The sequence below is a fragment of the Anguilla rostrata genome, chromosome 17 (genome assembly GCF_018555375.3).
Source record: "Anguilla rostrata isolate EN2019 chromosome 17, ASM1855537v3, whole genome shotgun sequence".
Classification (NCBI taxonomy): Eukaryota; Metazoa; Chordata; class Actinopteri; order Anguilliformes; family Anguillidae; genus Anguilla; species Anguilla rostrata.
The window spans coordinates 1,226,014-1,253,275 of record NC_057949.1 but is presented as its reverse complement, the minus strand read 5'-3'; the positions used below and the strand labels follow the sequence as shown (position 1 = coordinate 1,253,275).

General features: G+C 43.0%; 2 protein-coding genes across 2 annotated transcripts in view; both read right to left on the bottom strand.

Annotated features, from left to right (window-relative positions):
* The window catches only part of LOC135243064 (serine/threonine-protein kinase tousled-like 2), a 38,100-nt gene extending 25,581 nt beyond the window's left edge, over positions 1 to 12,519 (bottom strand). The window contains 5 exon segments of the mRNA XM_064314559.1: positions 2,866 to 2,909; positions 3,406 to 3,475; positions 3,846 to 3,917; positions 10,602 to 10,687; positions 11,679 to 12,519. Coding sequence (XP_064170629.1) covers positions 2,866 to 2,909; positions 3,406 to 3,475; positions 3,846 to 3,917; positions 10,602 to 10,687; positions 11,679 to 11,742 — 336 coding nt within the window. The 5' untranslated portion in view covers positions 11,743 to 12,519.
* Positions 12,520 to 18,125: 5,606 nt separating this feature from the next.
* mettl2a (methyltransferase 2A, methylcytidine) lies at positions 18,126 to 26,420 on the bottom strand. The gene is made up of 9 exons (XM_064315399.1): positions 26,236 to 26,420; positions 25,130 to 25,218; positions 23,499 to 23,818; positions 22,644 to 22,693; positions 21,793 to 21,853; positions 20,949 to 21,088; positions 19,799 to 19,905; positions 19,598 to 19,663; positions 18,126 to 18,762 (listed from the first exon to the last, which is right to left on the bottom strand). Exons 1-9 carry the CDS (start codon positions 26,388 to 26,390, stop codon positions 18,626 to 18,628), a joined length of 1,125 nt encoding a protein of 374 aa, XP_064171469.1. The 5' UTR covers positions 26,391 to 26,420; the 3' UTR covers positions 18,126 to 18,625.
* Between the last annotated feature and the right edge of the window lie 842 nt (positions 26,421 to 27,262).

The window sequence follows — 27,262 nt, the reverse complement described above, 5'->3', positions numbered from 1 at the left end:
AGGTGTAAGAGAAATCAACGGACACACTCCGATTAAGAAGCACTTTTCCTTTTTTCCTGATTAAGCAGGGAATCCTCATTTTCCCACCCTGTGCGTCTCCCAGGGCTCCAGTCTCAACAAACACACTGCTGCCTCTTCAATTCTCAGCTGGCGGCACCAAAACATTTCAGCAGCACCGAGCAATAGGTCCGTTTTTAAAATGTATTTAGAATCAACTTTATACACAGAAAGAACCTGAAAAAATATTGTAATAAACATATTTCAGCTTGCTTTCCGGAACACAGACAAAAATCCCACTAAACAATAATAAAAATACAGTTAAATAACTATTAAACGATTAAACAGAAATCCGTGGGGGAATTGCGAAGTATGAATAACAAGGAAAAACAGAAATGTGTTTTGGGAACATTTGACCCTCCAGCAAATAGAATTGGGAGTATTTATAAATTCATATGTTACGTACATAGTCGATATGCATTTACAGTTTGGAATTTGGCTCTTAGTTACCATAGCGCACTAGTGATTCAGTGATTCTGCACGTTTACTAGCCGTCTGGGAATTTTGCTAACCAGGTCTGGTACTACTGCTCGTATTACTAATCTTGTGTTTCTCCTTTAAGGTAAGTTCTTCTGGATAAGAGCATCTGCTTAATGGAAGTAATGTACTGTACTTCGCTGTGCAACTCGTGCTAGCTAGCTGTTAGCTTCCATTTATTTTTTGGTTACCAGTATGTTGATTGGATGTAACTCCAAGCTGACAAAATGGCAAGCTACTACGTTAGCTGGACAGACACAGGAGATGAATATCGTTCTAACAGCTGAGATGGCATTTTTTGTGCTATCAACTGAATCTGAATGGTGTAAAACAACAAACTGAGAAGCATGGAAGACACTGCTAATGTAGCCAGCTTGTTAGCTTGCCAGTTAAACTCGCTTGCAGTTTGTAATGCATAATATCAGAAGACGACTCCAACAGGAAGACGACTAAAGCCGGGCACCCACCGCACGCGTATCGACCGCGAGCGCACTACGCGCGTATTACGTGCGTAACTGAAGCGTAGTTGAAGTACTGTTATTACAACGGCAGCGGGCGACGTCGTCTCCACCAGATGCGAACGCGTCGCGTACCGGCTGCAAAGCTCACGCGACACAAGCGAACTGGAGCATAGTTTTTCGCTTCTGTTCTATTTTTTCGGCTTGTCGCGCGTCACGATGGCCTGTTTATACACAGAAATATGCTCTAAAATGCTAGGTATACATGCTCTGATTTATATTTCATCCTTATATTACTGGGGGTGTGTCCCTAGTTACCTCCCAGATATTTTATAAGCAGCTAAAAAAATACAAGCCTTTTCGTTTTGTAAAAATAAATAAATAAATAAATAACTGGAACCTGGGGAAAAGGCAAACTTAGTTTCCCTGTCTTATTTTGCGGAGGGGGTGGGGTAAATTTGAAAATACACCACAGAAAGACGTAGCCTATTGAATGACGTAGAAGTGAATGCACCGAGCAGCGGTTTGTTAGCTCGAGTGTTGGAAGGTAGTTTTTAACCAACCATTGCTCAGCCTATTTGACTTCTCCGATGTCTTAGTTCGCCGTGCTTTCAAAAAGGGCTTGTTAATAAAAATCAGATAGTCCACAGAGCTTTAAAAAAATCAGATTATTTAGTGGTCTTGCCGATGAAAATGCACCTATTTTATAAATTAAGTTGTAAGCAAGCCTTTATTGCACTTGTACTTCAAAGCTTCCGGTGTTCATGGCGTTGTGGTGTTCATATCCCTTCAAGATTTTTCTGTCTTTTTCATGATTAGCTGATTTTACTAAATCTGATCCTATAAATGTTTTGACGTGAATGACAAGACAACACGGGAATTCCCAATGGTTGATTACGGATTATTTATTATTATTATGATCATTACATATTCTTCATGAAATTGGCACGCTTGTTAACCAAGCACATAAATTAATACAGTTTGAGATTGATTGTTATGCAGGCTACGTTGCGATTCAAGTTTATGGTAATTCTTGAAAGCGTTTACTTTCTCACGTATTTACGAGTTAACGAAATATTACCAAATTAACAAACTGAAAAGGGTCTCTCACCAAAGTATTCACTTAACCCATAATCAACAGTCGTGAACAAACGTGAAATACACGATGTAATCCCACTGCAGACTGCGAGAGCTACTAGGAATATAGAGCTTTAAGCAAGCCTTTGCGCGACACAAACGGAACCAGTGGAGACACGCTACGCGCCGCGTCGTGCTGCTTCGCCGTGCTGCTTACGCGACGCGTGCGGTGGGTGCCCGGCGTAAGCGAGAGAGTGAAGAGACAAACATCCACTTTTCGCTAATGTTACGGTTTTTAAACAGCTCACAAAACAGCAACTGGCTTCACACTGCCATGCCATGTGGAAGAGCCTGCCCCTCCCAACACAGGATTCAGGAGGCAGTCATTCAACCAACAAGAGTTGCTGCAATAATTCTCACCTACTCTGCAACTCACTCTAGAGAGACAAGTCAAAAACTTCACTTGCAGTGAAAATTTAAATGGTTGCAAAATGCAACCAATTGGCCGCACTCTGGAGCCCCGTCTCTGGGGGCCACTAGTTTAGTTTTTACTGCACATTCACTCCTGTTATCAGCATTCAAAGAGCACAAAATCTATTGATTTGTGAGATTCTTAAATAACCAAGTTCTCTACCTTTGGCTAAGACATCTCAAATCAATAATCACATCCTGGGGACTGACACAACGGGATCCCGATTTCTTTTCCACCGAAGAGACAGAACCGCCCCCCCCCACCATAAATATCTACGGCGATAACAGAGTATGCCACCTCAGTGTCCCCGATGCATTTACTCACCTCAAAATAATCGCTAATTTTATGGCCTCTTGTTCCTCCTTTCCCTGGAACAGAGAAGAAAAAAAAACGGGTGTAGCTGAAGTCATTCGGCATGAGAAGAGAGAGAATCGATGAAACTGCACCACACACCAGACAATAAAACAAGAGATAAAACAGTTGTGATGCCATCTTGCTGGGGGAAAAAAACAGAAGGGCTGGACCAATCAAGTATGTCGTTAATATTGGTGACTGTGATTGGTGGATACTTTCAGGCGATGCTTCTTTGGCATCCTGTGGGTATTAGGAGGAAGCAGTGTCTGCCAATCCGTCAGCATGGTGCTATTAGCTGCTAAGAACATTCATTCTCCGTGATTGATGGAGCTACTTTCTGTTTACCACCATTAAGTTATCACGACTGAGTTATCCACCTTTATTATTTTTGTCGTTTTTAATATACATCTTGTCGTAGAACTAGCGGCTGTTGTTCAAACAAAATAAAAAACAGAAGAGAGACATTAGTGAACCATTTGGACAGCACAGGCTAGGAAATGGCAGCCTCACCTTGGCTGCAGTCAAATGGGTCCCCTTTCCTCTTCCTGTTCCTCTGGTCATTGGGCTTCTTCTCAGGGGTCTGACAGAAAAACAAAAACACAGCCTTCATATCCATCACCCTTACACAGATTCACCCATCACATCCATCACCCTTACACAGATTCACCCATCACATCCATCACCCTTACACAGATTCACCCATCACATCCAACACCCTTACAGACACACCCATCATATCCAATGCCCTTATACAGGTAGAGCCATCAAAAGCCATTTGCTAGAACATTCCACAAGGTCTGAACAAGTAGATGAGTGAGTGAGTGTGTTTAAGGGATGGTGTGTGCGTGTGTGTGCGTGCGTCGGGGGGAGGGGGGTTAAAGCAGTGTGTGTGTGTGTGTGTGTGTGCATGCTTCGGGGGGAGCGGTTAAAGTCAGCTGTATTCCACTGACCTCCAGCTCTTTGTCACTCAGGGATCCCACACTGCACAGACTCTGGTTGGATGACTCATTGTTTCCTGGACCCTGTGGAAGACATCGGTACGTGAAAGGAGGCCCGCCTGTCTCCCCTCTCCTGTTTGAGGCCCGCCTGTCTCCCCTCTCCTGTTTGAGGCACGCCTCTCTCCCCTCTCCTGTTTGACGCAGGCCTCTCTCCCCTCTCCTGTTTGAGGCACGCCTCTCTCCCCTCTCCTGTCTGAGGCAGGCCCCTCTCCCCTCTCCTGTTTGAGGCAAACCTCTCTCCCCTCTCCTGTTTGAGGCACACCTCTCTCCCCTCTCCTATTTGAGGCACGCCTCTCTCCCCTCTCCTATTTGAGGCATGCCCCTCTCCCCTCTCCTGTTTGAGGCACGCCTCTCTCCCCTCTCCTGTTTGAGGCAAACCTCTCTCCCCTCTCCTGTTTGAGGCACACCTCTCCCCTCTCCTGTTTGAGGCACGCCTCTCTCCCCTCTCCTGTTTGAGGCACGCCTCTCTCCCCTCTCCTGTTTGAGGCACGCCCCTCTCCCCTCTCCTGTTTGAGGCAGGCCTCTCTCCCCTCTCCTGTTTGAGGCACGCCTCTCTCCCCTCTCCTGTTTGAGGCACGCCTCTCTCCCCTCTCCTGTCTGAGGCACACCTCTCCCCCTCTCCTGTTTGTCTTAAACCGCCCCTCTTCCAGCAGGTTGCCTTTCTGCTACTGCAGTGGAATAAACCTCTTTGGAAAAAGATGCCAAGCTGTACGTTCAGAATCCCTGTGTTCAGCGAGCCCGCCTTCGACAGGCTCGGTCGACTAAAATCTTGGTCAACTAACTGGCAGTTTCTTTGACTAATTTATTAGCTGAAATTTTAAAACATTTATTTGCTTATTTAAAGACATCCAATTAAATTTGAATAAATTCCATAATATGAACTGCTATTGCCTCTTCCTTCCGGTGCGGTCTGTCTGATGTGGTTCATGAACGGTTACACCAGAGGGACAGCTCAGAAGCCGGAAACACACCAGAGCATTTGCAGCCCTGATTCTCTCTGGCCTGATTCTCTCCGCTCAGGCTCAGGCTACAGAACCAGAAACATAGCCAGGGGTTTGGAACACTGCTGCACCAGTTCTCTGAGTGCCGACCTGCAGGATCGAGGATATGTAGAACTGACTGCCTTATCATCTGGCCAGCAAACCAAACCACAAAACCGATTTCAAGTAATGCATTATCTAGAAGGCTTATTCTAATAATCTGTAATCTGCTCGCTAGTTTATTGGGCTAATTTTAAACGAATCTTAATTAAAACAGAATTGTGATGTCAATAGACGCAGCTCCGGCTCATTCGTGTTCTCTGAAATAAAAGTGCATGTTGTTCAAAAAAGTATTTTTTGTTGTGAATTGTGACTTCCAGAACAACATAGTTAAACAGTAATAAGGGCAGCTTTTATGCCATATTCTTCTAAAAGCCCATTTGTCCGGAACGATGAAAAACAACAAAATCACCATAACTATGCTTTTAAAAGCCCATTTTACAGAACCAGAAAAACAAACATCACCATAAATAACTGAAATTATTTACAGTCGGCAAAGCACAACAGGCAAAACGTCATACACGGAGCCACCTCCTGATTGGTCAACAGGAATTGAAACACAGATTTGGCTCGCATGACCTCTCACACCTGACAAATTCAAGCAAAAAATGTTTTGACGCGTCACAAAACTATTAGGAGCCCGTAAACCAGTTGGATTGGTCTGGAATGGTACCTCATTCCTTGCGAGTTGCAACGTTATGACTTAAAATTTCTTACGATTTGGTCCTGATCAGAAAAAAAACAATCGGGAGCCCGCAGCTCATATAATGAACGGCTGCCATAACTTAGAAGCAGGCCTTAGCTTGAGCACAAAAAAAACAAAAACCAACGATTGAAGAGCGTTTCCACCAAATAATCAGCTGACAGGCAAAAGGAGGCAGCCTGTGTTCAGGCAGGCAGGATCAGTGTTCAGACAGCCAGGATCAGTGTTCAGACAGCCAGGATCAGTGTTCAGACAGCCAGGATCTGTGTTCAGACAACCAGGATACTGTGTTCACAGTATGTAAGACCATCTGTGGGTACCCATTCTATACCAGGAGCAGAGATCACGGTCATGCACAGACCCAAAGGGTCGGAACGTTCCGTGGAGAGGTAAATGTGAGACACGCCACCTTCCACTGTCTGCACACCTTTAAGAAGACTCAGAAAGTCACGTAGCCACGGCAACAGTGGCCCTCGGGGAGCTGGGGTTTCCAACAGAGGCCTGAAGCCAAGACAGGCGTGTCCCTGGAGCCCAGTTTACACTTGGTCACATACTCGTCCAAAGAGTCATGCAATTAAAAACCAGCCATTTTCAACGGAAGAGTGTCGCACATTTTTCTCGCATCTCAAGTATTCTCTTGTTGTGGACACCTTCATATTTGAACACACAAAGCTTGACTGGACAACCAAAAAAAACATTCTTTTTGTGTTAACTGGTGTTGATCAACATGTAGGAGAGAGAGGGAAAAACTACTGGAAGAAATAAGAAAGTGTCATCATCTGTCCGATTCATCTTTTAAAGATTATAAAGGAGCTCAAACATTTGAAAAGCAGGTCTGAAGCCATTACTTCCTGCGTCTGCTTAACCTCCTCTGCAATGTCCCCATTTTTAACACAAGCCTGAAAATGAACTGCCCAAAATAAAATGGTTTCGGTTCTTGAATCCTTTTGACTACAGGCATAATTCCGGTCTCTTCTGAAAGGTAAGCTTTGGGCATCACAGCCTGAATTACTCCAAATATTACTGAAACAAAGTAACAGAAGCTCAAACAGTGAACATTTTTTTCTCAATTAAAAAACTTTCTGATCAGATACAGATGCTGGTCAGCTTCGAAACACAATAGAGCCACAAGGCTGGACAAATCCTGGTTCAAATTTGATGACAAAACCACAAATAATCAACATTCCGCATAGTTTTTTTTCTGAGCTATGTCTAGGGAGGTTCCCAAGAAGGCCATTTGGAGACTCCAAAAGGAGACCAAATCATATTATGGGTCAATGAGGTGTAAAATGCTATTTATTGTAAACTATATGTTTGTGCAAAAAGTGTGCTGAAATGATCTGCCTTAACCCCTGCCACCCACCCTCATTGCTCTCCTCTTGCCACGGCTGACAGTAGCAGGTCTGGAAGATTGTAGAAAATAACTACATTAGCTATCTAGTTTACTAATCCATTGATTGAAGTTTTAGTCAAATATCCAACCCCCATCAACATGTCAAACACATTCCACAATTACACATAGCACATTTATTTTTTACTTGTTCCAGAGAGTGTATATAAACCAGAGATGGTAACATTTTTGTGTACACAATACTGCAGGCATGTATGCAATGGCAAAATGGACAATAACAATAATTCCTCAGGAGAATTGTTAAGTAAACAATGAACATTCTTTTGATGTTTCTCTGAGTTATCACGTTTTTGGGACTAAAAATTACTACGGATTTTGTTCACAGGACCATTGCCGCGATAAGGATGCCAATGTGGATTTCCACAGAAGGAGAGGACCACCCACCCAAACGTGTTTTACCTCCCTAGGTACCTTTGTTGTTAGAACACTGCCATCTTAGCATAGATTTTTTTTTTTTCTTTTGAAATTTTAAAACTTTCAAAGGGTTTATTGTGTGACCAGACAGATTGAAAATTTCACCGGAAAAGAACGGAATTAATACAAATAAACTCACACTGGCCAGAAACAGGCTGGTTTCACTCAAGGGGTTAACCAGAACATATTCTCCCAGGTTTTCCCCCGTTTGATTTACAGAACAGATGGACCACCACCTCCCACTGCCCAATCAGGCTCTTCCAAAACCCAGCGCAAATTACTCATTTTTTCATGGTACATGCAACTCAAACACATTGCAATCAATCTACAAAAAAAGTGGATTTTTGAGATGTCCCCAACTACACCTGAAACACCCTGATTCAAGCGGCTGCTTTTCCATTACAGCCTCTCAGGGGAGTAAATCAGCCATGTCTGATTCTTCATAATAATTTCTGCTCTCAATGATTTAAGCAGCCCAATCATTTACGTGCCCATATATCTCAGGTACATTTCTTGATAGGCTCACAAACAACAGAGGAAGGCCATTCTTGTGTACCCATGTGAAGTGTATTACCATAGTCTAACCTACAAGTCAAAAGGGATTGTGCAGCCAGTCAGCTAATTGGTCCAAGGTACTTAATGGAAAAACCTTCCTACACTCCAGCCCTCTGGGAATGCAACTGGTCGCCACTGACTTAAATGCTGAATTAAAACTGTCAGCAACGCTTTCATTTTGGGGCTCCTAAACTTTAAAATGACCTACCCCAGATAATATAAGAAGCAGAAAGTGTTTTGGTCTTAAAAAAAGGTTTTTTTAAAGTCTCTGGTTAAACACATGGCCCCTAGGATCCAAGTCATTACCCTTCTTGAGCTGCGTTTTTCTTAAAACACTGTAGACACCAGGCAGACAATGAAGCACTGGGGTCTGATACTGCCACCATACCCTCCAAAGTAAAAATATCAATATCAAAACTGATTGATTACACCACCGATCCTTAAACTTTTTAATATCGCGACCAAAATGATAAAATCAGTACCCTTCAAGGACACGTGACGTACTAACATAGCCAAGAGGACAACACCTTCATCCCGGGGCCCACCACATACACTCCTGCAACCCATTTAAGAAACGCTGGATTACATTACTGTACAAATGGACACATCTTGTGAGTCCACCCAGGTCAAATACTGGAAAGTCATGAGTTATTTAGAAAACGCTAAAAACTTGCTTGTCTGCAATCTTGTTGGACAATGCCCACCTGAACAGTACCTCCCAACCCACAATGCATCGCTTCAACACAGTGGGCCCACTGCCCTGCGGTTCAAGGTCACAGCTGGGCCTCCTGCCTCAATATTCAAGGTCACGGGCCGGCGGCGGTATCAATCCCGTGGGCCGCCGTGGGTTTGGAGGCCCCCATTCTCCAGCCAGCGCCAGGACCCGCTCTCCGGACTGGCATCGCGCTCACCGCGGGCTCCACAGCCTGCTTCCCAGAGCTTGTGCTTTACCACCAGCCAGCTCACACAAAATGCTCTCACAATGCTAATTTCATGTTTTGTCAGTGTTATAACATTGCCAGAACATTGTAGCAACATTGTTGGAAAGTTTTGCATGGCCGCCTGTGGCCAGATAGTTTTCAACAAAAGTAGTAAAAAACGGAGGAATTAATTCCATCTGCATTTCTTTGCCCCATCTTCTTCTTGTTTAATAGGCAGCTATTAAAACCCAAAAAATGCTGGAGCCGCACCTGGGCCTGATGGAAAAGGGCAAGAGACACAGCTAATCTTGTGGGCCAATCACTGCCCTCCTGTTCAGACAACACTGATCTAATGGACCAATTGCAGCCTGTTCACACAGCACAGTCAGTGGATCTCGCGAACCAATCACAGCCTGCTCAGGCAGCACAGTCAGTTACATTACATTACATTACATTACATTACAGGCATTTGGCAGACGCTCTTATCCAGAGCGACGTACAACAAAGTGTATAACCATAACCAGGAACAAGTATGACGAAACCCCTAGAGAGAAGTACCGGTCCAAGTGCAGGGAACAACCCCATAGTTCAACTTGGACCCTGAAGGTTAAACTGATTAACACTAACACAACGAGAACGGCAACAACGCAATTTATGGAAAAAATACAAGCAGTAGTTAAGACAGTTAATGCACCTAAGTCACCTATGAAACGGCTGCCTAGTTACAACCCTAAGCTTACAGTCATTTACAGGGGAGTAGGGAGGGATGGGGAGAGGTGCAGCCTGAAGAGGTGAGTCTTCAGTCGTCGTTTGAAATGGGTCAATGTCTCAGCTGTTCTGACCTCCACAGGGAGGTCATTCCACCATCGTGGGGCCAGAACAAACAGGAGACGTGTTCTGGAAGTGCAGGTGCGAAGAGGGGGAGGTGCTAGGTGTCCAGAGGTAGCAGAACGGAGGGATCTGGCTGGCATGTAGAGTTGATCTCACGGACCAATCACGGACCAATCACGGCCAGTTCACAAACCAAAGTCAGTGGATCACAAGGACCAATCACGGCCAGCTCACACAGCACAGTCCATGGATCTCGTGGACCAATCACGGCCAGCTCACACAGCACAGTCAGTGGATCTCATGGACCAATCATGGCCTGCTCAGGCAGCACAGTCAGTGGATCTCACGGACCAATCATGGCCTGCTCAGGCAGCACAGTCAGTGGATCTCACGGACCAATCATGGCCTGCTCAGGCAGCACAGTCAGTAGATCTCGGGGACCAATCACAGCCTGCTCACACAGCACAGTCAGTGGATCACATGGACCAATCACGGCCAGCTCACACAGCACAGTCCATGGATCTCGTGGACCAAACACGGCCAGCTCACACAGCACAGTCAGTGGATCTCATGGACCAATCATGGCCTGCTCAGGCAGCACAGTCAGTGGATCTCACAGACCAATCATGGCCTGCTCAGGCAGCATAGTCAGTGGATCTCACGGACCAATCATGGCCTGCTCAGACAGCACAGTCAGTAGATCTCGGGGACCAATCACGGCCTGCTCACACAGCACAGTCAGTGGATCTCACGGACCAATCGCAGCCTGCTGAGTCAGTGCAGCTCTGAGGCCCTGATCTTACCCTGCCCTACCAGGCTACAGCGCTCACTGACCTTGGCCACCCCGACTCCAGTGAAACGAGCCTCAAGCAGCTCCTGCCTTCGTGGGTCCAAACTGTGCAGCTCTTCCATCATGTCTGCTGAAACAGAGAGGGGAAGAGGGCAAGAGAAAGGCAGGGGGAAACAGCCAAGGGGAAAAAGGTGAATACTGACAGAGATTTAAATCTACCATACCCACAATTCATTGCGGTAATGAAGCAATACATTTGTGACACAATACCATGATGCTGAGTCATAACTCCAGGTCAGGATGCACAGACTGCCTAAATTCTGGGGAACCATACCTAAAACGTAGGCGATCACTTGTCTCATTACTTTGGCCTGAATCACAATCCTTACAAATGTAATAGGCATATTTTTCTCCCTCAAATTACTGTAATGACTGAACGTTTCATGAAAAATGTGCAAAAATGTTTAACATAACCACGGTGGAAAAAACCATGTCCTACACAGACATTTAAACATTTCATGTGGCTTAGGAATTACTCCAGTAAATAAATAAGAAACAAGAAAGACCACATGACTAAAAAATCTGTTTTGAAAGGCAACAACAAGGTTTTGCATTCTCTTAAGAAAAACAACTAGCTAGCTAATCACTCCATGCCCCATTTAAAAAATACAGCAGTGCCCAAATAACTTGGACAGTATCTGGCTTCAAAATCACAAATTACTCGGTAAAGTTAATTCCTTTAATTTGCATACAGTTCAAATAAATATCCAAAAACCATTCCCATTACAGAGGCAATGCCTACTGTTCAAAAAACCAACTAAGGAGGAATGCATTTTCAACATTAGTGGAAAAAACCCATCAGCGAACAAAAACACTGCTGATGTTGTACCAGACGGTTTCCTCTCTTAGTCTTAGTCACTTAAAAACATCAACACAATTAGCTTGTTATATTTGACAAGTTACTGTAGCGCCAGCTTTCTACTGTGTTCAAGTGCGTACATAACTATCAGTTAAAGTGCAACTAACGTTAAGTGTATTATCCAAAAATGAAACTTTCTGACAAGGAAACTAACAACCATTACCCATCTAAAACGGAGCTATGCAACTTAAACTGCTCATACCTGTCATAAGTTGCTGCTTGATTCCGAGATAGCTCACAGTACTGCGATATTTTGACTTCAGCATTTTACCTTTTTTAAATACTTCTATCTCAGCTCCTTCCAAGCTAGTATAGCCAACTACCACCAAACGTGCATAGCTAGACTATTTAAAATGCATTCTCAACGTTTCAGTACTTTCGAACCAAAACAACTAAGCCGAACCAGCTAAACCTTGCTAACGACTACAGCTTAAACTGGCCTATTCAGTTAAATATACTTCTCCTGTTGGCAAAGTTACACACCTTAAATGTCGATCTATCAAACAACTAGACTAGCCAACAAATACAATATTTTAACAGTGCGATGGGGAACGATCACAAAATTAAATGTTAGCAAAGGTAGGCAGAGCTATAAACTTAAAATACACAGATCAACAACTAGCTACCTAGCCAATGTTAACGTCGGGGTGGCAAGCTAAGTTTCGAACTTAGCTACTCACTACCTAGCCAGTCTAAACCATGCCCTCTGTCTGACAAGCAAGCTAAATTAGCTACCGAATTAGTGCTCTATCGAGCTATGCTTGTAGCTAGTCTGCAATGAAGCAAGGTAGTTCAAGCGAAGTAGGCTGAAGCTGGCTGGCATATCATTTCACTTTCAACATAGCTCACAAGCGTTAGCTCGGGAACAAGCTACCACAAAGTACAAACCCGACACAAAGCTAAGATACTTAGCGTTATAGCTACCCACTCACTCCTATTGCTAGCTAATTTAACTAGCTAGATAATGTTATCATAGGCTACTCATGATAGCTAGTACAAGCAGCCTCACATGCAAGCTAACCGTTAGACAACATCAAATTTCAGAGATTCCTGTTGGACGTCCCCAACATAAGAGTGGCTGCTAGCTGTATGTAGTCGCAATTCACCAACTCTAGTGAGCTAATGTTACCTCACTTTGTTTACCTGCAGTGGTGATGTCGATTTTCAAGGGCCCGAGAGGTGTGTCTTCTCTGCTATCCCTGGTCTCCAATCACCATCCCGGTCTGTCCCGACACTGCCTCACGAGGCCTCGTCCGAATCCCCGTTCTCAACCTATGTTGAAGTTCAGAGTCGAGCCACAGAGGCTGCGGCCCAGTTTCTCGGATGCTTGGGGCCTGGTTATCCTCGGGGTTTCCTAAACCTAACTCCCTCTCCCCCTGCACGGGTAACCCCGGGCTTTATCGTCTTTCTTCTTTTAGGGTACCAGTGCACCCCTCCACACAGGCAACATCGAACAATAGGTAGCGAACACTAGCTGCCCATCTCCTTTGACTTTCACTTGGCCGGGGGAAATTAAAACGCTGACCCAGTTTGGCTACCCAGTTGTGCTTTTCATTGCCCTCTGGTGGGTCCGGTTCGGTTTCAAGATTCCGTCCAGTCGGGAGAAGGTGTGTTCCCTTGGCGTGCAAAGTTCTGCACACCTCTCACCTCCAGTCGCAGGAACGTGCTGCGGAAGTGGCCCGGTTCCAGTTAATTCAGATTAATCCGGATCGATTCGGTTCGGTTCTCGATTTTTAAAAAACAATGTAAACAATAATCGGTAAATCTCATCGTTTCTCGTGAGATTGTGCTGGCCTTTTCCCCTCACCACGCCTGCCCTGGCTGTCTAGGATCTGCACCAATGTGAGAGCTGGACTTAAATTTTGGGACCGTGGTCGGGGTCCTACTGCAGACATGACCACTCATCATCACCACAGTAATAATCACTTTACCCTTCTGCAAAGGGGCAGTTTGACCAGAACCAGGTTAAATGCCATAATGAAACCTCCAAGCCTAGAGACATTCTGCTTTCTTTAGTCAACAGCAAAAATTAACAGACACCTCATAATCTTTGCAAAATACAATGAAGGGAGTTTGACTAAGATTTAAGACTGATGTAATGAAACATACACCTGGCATTTTCACATTAATAATGTTCCGAAGGTTTAACTTAAAGTTCACTTTCTGGAGTTTTTGTAGGCTAGGGCAAGGCTATAGCCTATTATCTCAGTCTTTCTGATTTACTCAGTTAGGATATTTTTTACACTGAAATTTCAGATTGAGCTGCTGGCATTACAATGGTGGGTATCAGTACATTTGGGGTTTGTGGTTTAAAGAATACACTTCAAAGTAACTCCAAAGCAGCTTTTACAGTAATATTATGTTTCCGTTCCATTTTTATAGCATTTTTTTCACATTTCCAAACAAAAAAATCAGTTATAGTTCCAGCACGTCTTTCCTTCTCAGTTCTCAAGAAGCGCAAACTCACAGAAAATAAAATTAAAACATGTTTTTTTTAAGAATAATTGGTCGCACGCATATAAATTATGTATACTTATGGTTGCACAATGTCCATCTACAAGCTGCTTTGAAGTTACTTGAAGTGTATTTTCTTGCTTTAAACCATAAATCCCCAAATAATCTGATATCCACTATTGTAAAGCCAGCATCTAAAGCAGTGGTCTCCAACCTTGGTCCTGGAGAGCGACAGAGTCTGCTGGTTTTCATAGTGACTCTGCACTTCACAAATCAATTAGAGCAGTTGATTACACAGTTAACTCAACTCATCTGGTGACTTGGGTCTCTTAGGCACTGATTTTAAGGTGAAAACCGAAACCAGCAGACCCTGTAGCTCTCCAGGACCAGGGTTGGAGACCACTGATCTAAAGTGATAGTGATATCCACTATTGTAAAGCCTAACCTATCTATGTCTGTATAAGTATAAACATGAAGTCACCCATACTAAATCTGTCTGGACCAATGAAACACATTCACTACGAACTCCAGAAAGTGCATCATCCCTTTAATGTATTGCCAGAAAGGAGGCAAGGCACATTACAGTTAATAGGATTGTTCACTTTCTGGAGTTTAAACTTCTTCTTTTTTTCACTTTTAGTGTATGTTTTCAACTGGCCAACAGTTTTTATGTGCAGTGAAGTATATTTGAGTTATTTACAGAAGTTTCTAATTATCTTTACCGTGGCTGGTATAGATAAATAACGTTTTATAGCCAAGTATGATTATATACAAGGAATTTTACTCGGGACAATACTACCAATGACAAATATGCCTGTACATAAGAGTAAGAACTAGGAAAAGAGTGAATGGTGAATGGTGCATAGTGCAGGTAGCTGGATGTCAGCACTATTGAAACAGTCAGCGCAGTGCAGTGGGTGTACAGAGGGGGAACGCTGAAAAAAGTGTTTTTCATATGGGGGAAAGGGAAGTATGCTATGAAGCGATATCGTTTTATTATTTACAATCATAATACAGCCAGTTACCCAACATCTGTGCATTTTGCAACATATTCTATATGGATGTCAACCCAATTAATTCTTACACATATAGGCTACCACCTAGTAAAACCATTTTATTTGTTTATTATTAATATTATCCAATCACATCAATTCAGGACTTATTTCAGAGAAATGTTTATAGTTGTCAGCTATACAGTTAATATTTTCAATTGGTAGCAACAATATCGGTTTGTTGTGAAAGTGTTAAAAAAAACTTAACTTACTTCAATCCCCATTTTAGGCCACTCGTTTAATTTAACATACTCAGAAGGCTGATATAGCCTTAGTGCTATCAACTAGGCCTGTATCATTTAATGTTCAATATTAAGTTAGTCAATTAAATTGGAAGGATTTCCACCCTCAGTTGATTATAAATAATAATTTACTATTTATTTAACTGATGTGGTCTCCTTTAATATTAATGATTAATGATAAGACAGCAGCAGAAAATATTTACCAAGGTGATTATTGTTGCGTCATCTTCAAAACGTTCATTCCTTGACATACTAATCACACATCTATGCTGCAGATTCTGCATGTGCTACTATATTAGATACTGGCTTATAATGCAGTGAGTAGCATGGAGGTTCAGAAAGGCCAACACTAGTGTTTCAAAGCACTTCATTACTACAGCGGACATACAACAAGAAAATGCAATTCAGAGAACTCCAATACAGCTTGTATGTTGATAATACCCTCCAGAGATTAACTGTGTGTATATAATGGTAAGATTGGGACCCTCACCTAGTGTACGTTGTCTGGTGCAGAGGTGTGTCCAAATGAAAAAACAGAAACAAATCGCAGCATGTCTACCAGGCCAGCCCCCCCCCCCCCCCACTGGCTGAGAGCAAGGTGACCAAGTACAGGACTGCCTCCAGGCCTCTGGGCAGGTGCCATTGTTTCTTCTTTGTTCAATTACTAGTTTTGGTGGGAAAAGGACGGATGATGGAGGAGGCTGACAGGTGCAGGAGTCCTTCATGCAAACAGACGGTATCCAAAACAAAACATCTAAGACCATGGGAAGCTTTCAAAATGCTGCCAAACACACAAAACCATCTGTACGTCTCCTTTTGAAGTGACAACAACAACAACAACAACAATAATAATAATAATAATAATAATGGGTGGAAAGGGGGTATATAATAAACCACAAGATAATAAAATAGATAACAAATAAAATACATAAGAATAGGCTATATAACAAGGATAAGATTTAGATCATAAAATAGAAATAAAATAATTGAGAAATAAAATTTTATTTTACTATTTTAATTAAAAGCTATGGTAAAGACATGTTTTTAGCTGCTTCTTAAAACTGCCCACAGTATCTGCCACTCTAAGATCCTTGGGTAATGTGTTCCATCCTATTGACCCATAAAAGCAGAAGGCAGCTTGGTGAACTGTTGGCACGTTTACATTCTCAGAGGAGGAACTTAGGGGACGGACTGGAGTGTAAAATGACAGTCATATATCTAAGTATGTGCTAAACTATTTACAGCTTTGTATATAAAAAAGAACCTTTAAATATCTTCTAGAGGACACAGAGAACCAATGTAATGCAGACAGTACAGGACTTATATGATCTTTCTGGCCACTGCATTCTGAATGAGCTGGAAGATTGTTGATAGATTTTTTTGAAAGGTCCGGATAATGTGTGTCACAGTAATCCAGGAGACTAGTCATGAAAGCATGCACCAATTTTTCTGCATCCTGCTGTGATACAAATGGTCTTACTTTGGCAATGTTTGTGAGGTGGAAGACATTCTTAGTCACCTTACGCAAGTTTATTAATATCTTTAACAATATGCATATACACAGAAATGCACACAGTTGCCACAAATGTCTGTCCATTTTCGTTTTCAAAAAATGCAGCCAATGCTGCGGTCTCCTCAACTTCCTGTCAGATGGTCTTTTACACTTCATATTTAACGATGCAGAGCACACAAACTCAAAGTAACAAAACATAAACAGAAGGTGTAGGTCGTGTTTGGAGAGAGTCCCTGTGTTAACGTACGTACGTGTAGGTCGTGTTTGGAGAGAGTCCCTGTGTTAACGTACGTACGTGTAGGTTGTGTTTGGAGAGAGTCCCTGTGTTAACGTACGTACGTGTAGGTCGTGTTTGGAGAGAGTCCCTGTGTTAACGTACGTACGTGTAGGTCGTGTTTGGAGCGCATCCCTGTCTTTAAGGTACGTACAGCCCCTGGAAACATTACACCACTGCATAAGCTGCTTCGGGGCTATGTCAAATGTGTTTTTTTATTTTAGACCGCAAACCTCCGAATGTACCAGTCACTGTAAAGCTGAGAGGCTGACTGAAATAATCCTTCATTGCGCATAGAAAACTTCTGGGCCCAGAAAGAACATGTCCAAACTGTAATAATATTAAAAAACCCAGAAAGAAAAAAATAATCACATCACATGATACAAGACTTGTAAAAAGCAGTAATTTCACCTTCATGTAATTTTTTTTAAACATGGGAAATCATGCCATATAATTGTACTATTTATGTTCTTGAATTACAATAGGATCCCTAAGCAAAGTGTGTGTACTGTAGCATCTCCTCCAGACAAATACAGTAAGTATACCACTCTACTGTCTTGACCTTGACCATAAAATGATTATAGTATATACTGGGAACAAGTCATTAGCAGGCATCTGAAACAGAACGCGCATCATGGTGGCGCTATGAATAGCACTGTCGCCTCACAGCAAGAAGCCCTGCTTTCCTCCCACAGTCCAAAGACATGCAGGTAGGCAAACTGAATACTCTAAATTGCCCATAAGTATGAGTGTGTGAGTGAATGTGTTTGTGCAGTAGATTGGCGACCTGTCCAGGGTGTATTCCTGTCTCTCACCCAATGCATGCTGGGATAGACTCCAGCACCCCTTGCGATCCTGACCAGGCTGAGCGGGTATAGATAATGGATGAAAACAGTATTGTTTCTCATGTCTGCTAATTATTTTTCCCCAGAAAACTAATAGTGAGTAATCACAGCATTATCTTAGTATAATCACTGTTTTATTCACTATTAGTCAATAGAGAGTTGATAAAGCGTGTGCCATTATAGCGATGCAATGTCATATGTGGGCAAGTTATTTGCAGTTGCAGCTTGTTTGAAAGCACACACATTTCAGATGACTAAGACGACAGCGGTTGGTTTTATTGTTTTTGTCTTTATTCAGAAGGTAAAAATTCATCCTTTTATAATGACACCCTTGCTTGGCCAGTGATGACCTCACGTGGATCAGGATGAAACAACTGAAAAGGCAAACAGTCTGAGAGATGTACACAATAAAATGTTGAGGTCCAGTGCTTTTCCAGCTAGCGTGCCTGTGCATTTCCTTAACCTTGTGGCATTTCTGCAATGCAGACCCTTCAAATCCTTCAGACCATTCAAACCATTCAAACCCTTCAAACCCAGATATGTTTCAGAGCCCAGCTGCTCACCTGGAGCTAGAAATGACCTCATATCACATCTGAGTCACTGTAGCCATGACTACATTCCGTTCTGCAACCTCAACGTCTCAGAAACGATACGACCGCATCGCACTGCACCGGCATGGCCGCCAACCCCTGGCTCAAGGCTCTCTCTTCAGGTCCGCTGTACGGACGGGCGCCTCTCTTCGGCTCCAGGGTTTTCCGGGCCGTTCTGGTCAGGCTTTGCGGTACTTGCACTGGATCCAGACCCGGTACATGGTCAGCTGCTTCCCCCGGTTCACCTGCAGGCGCCGGTCCACTAGGTTCTGCACCTTCTCCAGCCCCGCCAGGGTGAACATGTCATGGAGCTCGTCTGGAAGAGGAGAAGACAAAGCTGGTTCATGGTGCGCTGACTCCAGCTGCTCACACACACTCTGTGCGTACTGTGAGTATTCCTCCAATTGGGAAAAAAGTGTTCTTTAAAATGATTGTATTAATGTTTCAATATGCTAATTATTTATTTTTACTTGAATTACTTGAATAAGGCCCCTGTATTATTGTGCTTCCTGTATGAGCCAGCTCATGTGGAGCCCTTCCAGACTGACAGAGGCTGCTGCAGTGATCAGACAGGCTGCAGCTGCAGTTAGGAATGAGGCTTTATATGAACTAATAATTAAATAAATAATACATAAACTAATAATATATAAATGAAGTGCCCATGTCATGGTATAAAACAGCAAATTGTAACATTATTTGTTAGGAGTACATTTTTGTTTTGCCTTACTTATTACTAACAGAAATAGTGAATCAAAAATGGCAATTGGCACTAGCAGAATAAATATAAGGGACTTTTGAAAAGGTTATGTAATATTTAATATTTAACCAGTGTTATAAACAGTGCACTCTTTACTTGGTTTAATGTGAAATTTGTAGTATGTTTTGATTAAATTGCATATTTGCCTTTTTCAAAATGATTACAGCCACACAATGGCTCTATAGTGAACAGAGGTCACATGTAAAAGCTTGCTTGCGTGGAGAATAATGCATCATTATGGAATATGGGACCAGAATATAGAAAATTATGTTGTGCTGTCTGCCTGTCTGTCAGTTGGTTGTTATTGTTGCTTTACTCTCTTAATGATCAAATGGGACCTGAATATGGAGTTTTTTTTGGGTTTGTTTTTTTTAAACAGAAAGCAGAATTTTACCTTGGGTAAAGAAGAAGACACGGGTCCCATCCCCTCTGACGTAGAAGTTTTCTGACAAACACCTTCCTGGACAAGAGAAAATGTACAAATAGTTGCATTTATGGAAAGCAATTTTGGCCAAGAAGTTGAGTACCTTGCTTATACAGAGCTGGTGTGTTCGACATGACATTTAAACCCAGAACCTTCTGGTAATCACCGCACCTTTTTTGAAGCGGAGCTGGGCCATGTCGTAGCGACCGTAGTCTCTGAGAAGCAGAACACCACCAGGTTTGAGCAGCTCAGCCAATCTTCTGATGGACGTCTGCATCCTGAGAGAATGAAGAGACTGCTCCATCACCTCTGACCAACAGCATTGCTGCTTATTTCCCCTCTGTCCAATAGCATTGCTGCTTCTTTCCCCTCTGTCCAATAGCATTGCTGCTTCTTCCCCCTCTGTCCAAAACAATTACTGCTACTATTGTCTTGACCAATAGCATTGCTGCTACTATCACTTGTGACCATTAGAACTGCTGCTGCTGTCACCTCTGACACATATCACATATGACCAACAACATTGCTGGTTCTATTAACAGTGACCAATAATTATTGCTATCAACTGACCAATAGTGCTTCTGCTATTACCATTTCTGACCAATAGCACTGCTGTTACTATAATCTCTGACGAACAGCACTGCTACTATAATCTCTTACTACATCACTCTTATAAGCATGGTATGGGTGTTTGAAAACTTTTTTCATTAAATAAATGAAATAACATTTTTAAATGTTTTGTATTTACTCAAGTTCCCTTTGTCTAATATTACATTTTGTTTAAAGATCTGAAACCACTGTGATTAGGTAATAGAGGAAATCAGGAAGGGGCAAATACTTTTTCCACTGCACTGTAATAACACTACCATGGCGAATGCTGTGCATTTAGCAAAACTGTGCAATTGGTGTTACGAGTTTGTTATGCAATGTAATACGGTGTCATTACTTCTTTATAACAGGTGTTATATCACGCTTATTACACGTTATGTTGGCTTTATGGTGTATAGTTCAAGTAAAAGTGTTATTCTACATAGTTCCAAACACAAGTCAGCCTGCAAACTGATATCATAACATCAAAACTACAGATTGTAAATATCTGTGTTCATTAACTGTATGCAGTAGCAGGGAATATTTTTCAGCCCTGGAGCTGACGGCCACATGATCTGGTTCCACATTTATGCCAACCACACATGCCTAGTGAAGATGGCTGTGTTAGTGTACACAGGGGGCTGCAGGTAGCATCAGTGTGGGGCAGCTGTGATATGATGGCAGGTGTATGTTTGATGCGTTTCGTGCTTGCGACAGCGGGATTGGCGCTCACTTGTCTGGGTGGAGGGCGGAGAGCACAAAGATGAGCACGATGACGTCCAGACTCCCCGGGGGGACGGGGAAGGGGGCGGTCTCCTCGCTCAGGTCGTGGACGAAAGCGAAACAGCGTGCGGGGTCATATTCTGCGTTGGACTGGCGGAACGGCGGGGGAGGGAGCAGAGAAAACAGGTGCATCTCACCATTACCCACAGTGCACTGCATGAACAAGGCCATATTAAGCCTTGATGGTGAAAGATTAAAACTATGTGATTAAAATGTTAACTGAACATTCCAGTACTTATGTAACAATCACTGCTGGTAATAGAAAATAATGGAGTTCTAGAACACTTACTTCTGAATTATAAAACATTCCAAAAAACCTACTTTTCAAATGGTTAATAGATTAGATCACCAATGTGTGATTAGAATCTTCTTAACTGAACATTCTAATGTTGATGTCACAATCACTACTGGTGATTGAAAGCAGTGGAGTTCTAGAACACTGACTTAGAATTATGAAAAATGTCCTGGGCCGGGTTAGTTTCTATGGACTGCAAAACACCTCTCACCAAGAAACCGCTTTCTGATAACTGTGTAAGTACAGCTCAACCTCCACAAAAATGAGTTCTTAAAAAAATCAATTCATTTTATTTCCCAAGTGGAGTTAAAGCAGCAGGTGCAGCTATACTACCGTGTCTTTGACTGTTGAGCGCTTGTTGAAAGGACAAATCCGATATTTTAGTAGCGCACATTAAAAGATGCCGCTTGCAGCTCTGCAGTCCCCAGCGACGGACGGTTTTCAGGACATTCCTGGTCAGCAGCGATCAGAACCAGTAAGACCCCTGCCCCTCTCTCACCTTCACCAGGTCCACCGCCGTGCTGGAGAAATCGCAGCAGTACACGAACAGGCCGGGATCACTGCAACACAGGACAAAGCAAACCGTACCTCTTAATGTAACAATCCAGCACCTGCCCGCTGCTTTCTTTAAAGGAAGAACTGCAGGGCCTGAGTCACAGACGACTCCACTGAGAACTGGTTCTGTTAAATTCCTTCCTAAGGAGAATGCAGAGACCTCTTCCCATGCAGTGACATCATTGCTTGGATTACTGTTCAATACATAACACTCATCTGTGAGCAGGGGTGGGCAGTATTCAAAATGCAGTGCTTTCTGAAAACTCCCACTGATTATTTCACATTTTTCTGTGTTGCAAAGTCAAATTTCTCAATGTATTTCTTAAGTTTGCTTCTTTTCTGTTTGGTTTATACCCCTATGCCACACCTGCAAATCAGAATACACCCTCAACATTTTGATTGCAGATGCACATATTTTGGAGATATTTTGTTAAAGTGCATTTGAGTCTCGCAGTGAGAAAGAGCCGTCCAGAAGAGAAAGGCTCTGCTCAGCTCCCTGCTTTTATAGCGTCAGAAAGAAACGACTCGTCCAATAAAAAGAAACTTCCCAAAAGGGAAACTTTCAAATGGAAGAGATAAAAACATCAGGCCCTGCCCTCCGACAGAAAGACCAGCACAGATCTGCAGTGATCGTTTCTCCACAGCACTGGTACTGCATGGCACTCCTAAAATGTACTCAGGTGAGTAAAGCAAGTGAAATCTGAATCCACTTTAATTAAATAATGGCTGTAAATGTGTAAAGCGTGTATACACAGGCACTTAATGAGTCCACAGGCCCGGATGCGCTGGGCTTACTTGTTCGTCTTCAGGATGGGAAAAACCGTGTTTCCCACGCCACAGCCGACCTGGAGAGGGACACAGAGATAAACGAATCAAGCACAGCACTGGGAGGGGTGCATGGTGATCAGATAACGCCGTCCTCTGTGCAATAACGCAGTGCACGAAACGCTGCATCACCGATTTACAGCTCAGTCCCACCCAACACAAACTGGCAGTCTTAGTTTCTTAGGGATCAAAGACATCCTCCTTTTGCACAGGCCAAGCCACTGCTACATCCCCACTAGAATGGCAGTCTGCAAACAGGGGGACAGACAGACAGAGGACAGACAGACAGGGGACAGGCAGGGGACAGGTAGGGGACAGGCAGTGGGAGACGGGGACAGCAGGGGACAGAAGGGGACAGGGGGGGAGACAGGTAGGGACAGGAGGGGACAGGTGGGACAGGCAGGGGAAGGCAGGGGACAGGCAGGGGGACAGGGGGGACAGACAGGCAGGGACAGGTAGGGGACAGACAGGGGACAGCAGGGGGACAGGCAGGGAACAGGACAGGGGGACAGACGGAGGAACAGGCAGGGGGATGGACAGGGGGACAGACAGGCAGGGGAACAGACAGGGGGACGGACAGCGGGACCGACAGGGGGACAGGCAGGGAGATAGACAGGGGGACGGACAGCGGGACAGACAGGGGGACAGGCAGGGAGATAGACAGGGGGACGGACAGCGGGACAGGCAAGGGGACAGGCAGGGAGATAGACAGGGGGACAGGCAGGAGATAGACAGGGGGACGGACAGCGGGACAGACAGGGGGACAGGCAGGGAGATAGACAGGGGGACGGACAGGGAGATAGACAGGTGGACCAGCCATCTTACCTCCAGAATACGGTACGAGGACGAAGACCCAGGGAAGTCTCCGTTTGCGATGGGGGAGGCGTCGGTTTGGGCCGGAGTGGCAACACCACTGCTAGTACCCCGAGTGCCCTTATCAGCGCCCCCTGTCTGTGAGCTCAGGTGCTGCACGTAGTTTGGCCCCTGCTCAGCAGCATCCCCTGTCTGTGAGCTTGGGTACTGCCTGCAGTTTGGCGCGAGTTCAGGGAACTCCGTGAAGAGCCAGTGGCGGTCTTTGAAGAATCGATTCTCGTGTATCTTGTAAAAGTCATTCCAGTACTCATTAGCCCGGCTATCAAACTCTTCTGTGGGAGAGAGAACACGCAAAACGCAATTACTGTCGTTTAATTTTATGAACCAATTGCATTTTCTTACTCTAACCATTGTGGTCTGTATGAAACTTAATATATTCAGAAGGCATATTTTACAATTATCAAACTATACAGTAAAATCATTGCAGTTCAAGAATAAAGGACAAAAGGGGTGGCATAGCTCAAGAGGTAAGAGCGGTTGTCTGGCAGTCGGAGGGTTGCCGGTTTGATCCCCCACCCTGGGCGTGTCGACGTGTCCCTGAGCAAGACACCTAACCCCTAATTGCTCCCAATGAGCTGACTGGTACTTTGCATGGCAGCTTTTCACCACTGGTGTGTGAGTGTGTGTGTGTGAATGGGTGAATGAGAGGCATCAATTGTAAAGCGCTTTGGATAAAAGCGCTATATAAATGCAGTCCATTTACCATTTACAAATACAAACAAAGCAAACTTCTGCTGATATTTGTGGGACTAGAGAGACGGTGGTGACACTACTAGGGCTGAGACGATACAGAATCAATAAAATGGGACAAAAGTATCGATAAATGTCGATAATATTATTATTATTTTAATTAAAATGTAAATGTATTCAACAGAGCAATATTCAACAATATCCTATTCAGTTAAAGAATTATTAAATGCAGCAAATACTGCCGGCAGGTAAACTGTGTTATTCGAACAAGCGTGGATATAACTCATTACTGACTCGAGGTGAAACCAGCTCGGTTTTTGCTACCATAATGCTCATCATAAAAACAAATGCAATTGTTAAGCACTAAACATGTGAAACTAGAAGAAATATTCTTAAAATAATAACATTTGTTACAACTGTTACTTGAGCGAACGAATATAACTTGTTACTAACTCAAGGAGAAGCCAAAGTTTTGTTGTTTACAATCAAACATAAATACAATGGCCATGACAATAGCTTTCTGACATAGTCACTAAAACAAATAAAAAAATATCACTGTCATAACCACGACTAAGCATCTTTGTTTTGGTTCAGTAAGAGACCTGGGTCCACATTCTTTGGTGTCACACAGGACCTGAGTTTGTTTACAGTCTGTCCTGCCTTACTGAACAACCTTTCGGAAGGGACAGGTTCTTGGCACAGCCGTGTCCATGATTGTTACAGAACCGCATTCTGTCAGAAACTGATAGATTTCGGATCAGCGACTGGTGTGCACACGCATTTATTTATGCATGAAAAAAACAATAAGGTATCATGCTTATCGGTTTCATGGCGCTATCGATAAATTGATAAGTGGTCCCAGCATTAGTAAATACCGAGTGTGACCAACAGACCTTGCTTCTCCAAGGGAAGAGGCTGGCTGTTCTCTAGAACCTTCTTCCGAGCTGCCACCTCCTGTTCCTCAGTCCATTCAACATTGTCCCTGAGAGAGAGAGAGAGAGAGAGGGAGAGAGAGAGGTATGAGAGCAAGAGAGACATACATTTTATGAGATACAAATTGAAATAGTAAATAAATGCATGACTTTTTAATACCACTTTTCATTCAATGTTTTTGGAACCCAAAGCATGTCACATAAAAATAACAGATTTTTGAGAAGGACAATAAAATAAAGAAACAAAAATGAAGTAAAAAGAGAAATAACACAATGATGACATTATACAATGAAAGAAAATAAGTTATATAAAATAAAATAAACTGGATTTAAAAAATCATACAAAAAATCCATGGCGGAATATATGCACTTAAATGATTCTGTCTTTAAACTGATTACAAAAAAGTACAGATTTAGCCGATTAGTCACAGGGCTACTTGACTTCCACAAGCAAACGCTTCATTTCAGTTAACAAGGAATCATAGTAATCTGCAACTCAGGCGTTTCCAAAGACCAAGAAAATTAATTTAAAGAGCCATTTTCAAGGGATGTACATCAGAGATGAACTACCACGACACCAAATAGGGGAGAAACACGTGTTGCTGATAGTGTGATCAATACCGGAGCAGCCGTGTCTATGGTCAAAATAAGCATTCATGTCACCTTCCAGCAATGGATACCGTAGCTGCAGGATACACATTAGTTCCGACGAGACGGAATTCGGATTCAACTTGTTTATTCAAAAGTAGTTATTGGCAATCTAGCTCTTACGACTTTCCGACATCCAGCTAAATACTCGCACACAGCTCATTAACGAGACATGAAGCATTCGGTTTTCTCGCACACCATTCATGTGGTCACTCGCGGCTCCCAAACCTTATCTTATTTGTCAGAAAGACATAGGCGGATTGTGTAAACTACTACTAGTCTAAAGAAGAAGACACTGGTAGCCAATGGGACCGTAAGCGTTACTGAGTTTGAGCTAGATAGTTACTGTAGCTACCAGCTTCTTTCCGTGTGTTCCTTTTTCTTGATAACAATCCCAGCAACAGTCGGTACACACATACCAGGCATTATGTTGAAAAACTTGACGCGGGTCCTTCAAGAAACGGGTCCCAAACTGTGGCCTCTTGCATTCGTTTTCAGATGCTTCAACCGAATTCTGCAAGATTTCAGAACCGTCTCCGTCCTCAGCCACACAGGCAGCGCAGGGCGCCGCCATGTTGCTCTGCAATACCGGAAACGGAATACCTCATTCTAAGCGTAGGCTCTATGGTCCATAATTGACAATGTCAGTTCCAAATTTCACCGTGTGAGGGCGATACTAGCCTAAACGTGGTCACTATTTGGCAGGTAATCAGAACTTGTGTGTAAAATATCCTTCATAGTGCGCATTAACTGTCTGTTCCAATCTAAAGTTTCACTAACACTGAAACAATACATTCATGACATAATACTGAAGTTACAGAATGTGAGCGGTCCGTTTAAGGCATTAAATACTGCTTATATTTTTGTAAGGACGTAATGCTAAATCATAACCGCCATCCTCGCTAATATGCAGTATACTTTTTGCATAGCGTAAAACCATCATACTCCAAACTCAAATATCATAATTTTGCTCAATTTACTCAATGTAAGTAATCCCTGTACAAGTCACAAAATTAAGTCAGTAACCTACTAATTCTATTTGTGAGGGGTTTTCTTGAATTTTCTGAATCACTTTTGAGTAGGCCTAAGTTGAACTTATAATAAGTAATAAAGGTAAATTTAAGCTCAGAAAGTTTTTAGAAGTTAAATAATTCAAGTAACCATGACTGTTGTTACTTACTACAACTAAAATTGGAGTTATGTTTGGTAATTTCAGTAATTAAAATATGAATTGAAGTAATTTTAAGGTAATAGAGGTTAAACCAATTAAATGGCATTAACTTTAAAATAAAAGATAACCTAACAACTCTGATTTGTGTTGGGTTAACTTATAAAACAAAATATTGTCATGCTTTGCATTAGTTACAATGCTGTGAAAAAGTACTTGGCCCTTCCTGATTTCCTCTATTATTGCATATCACAATAAATGGTTTCAGATCTTTAGAA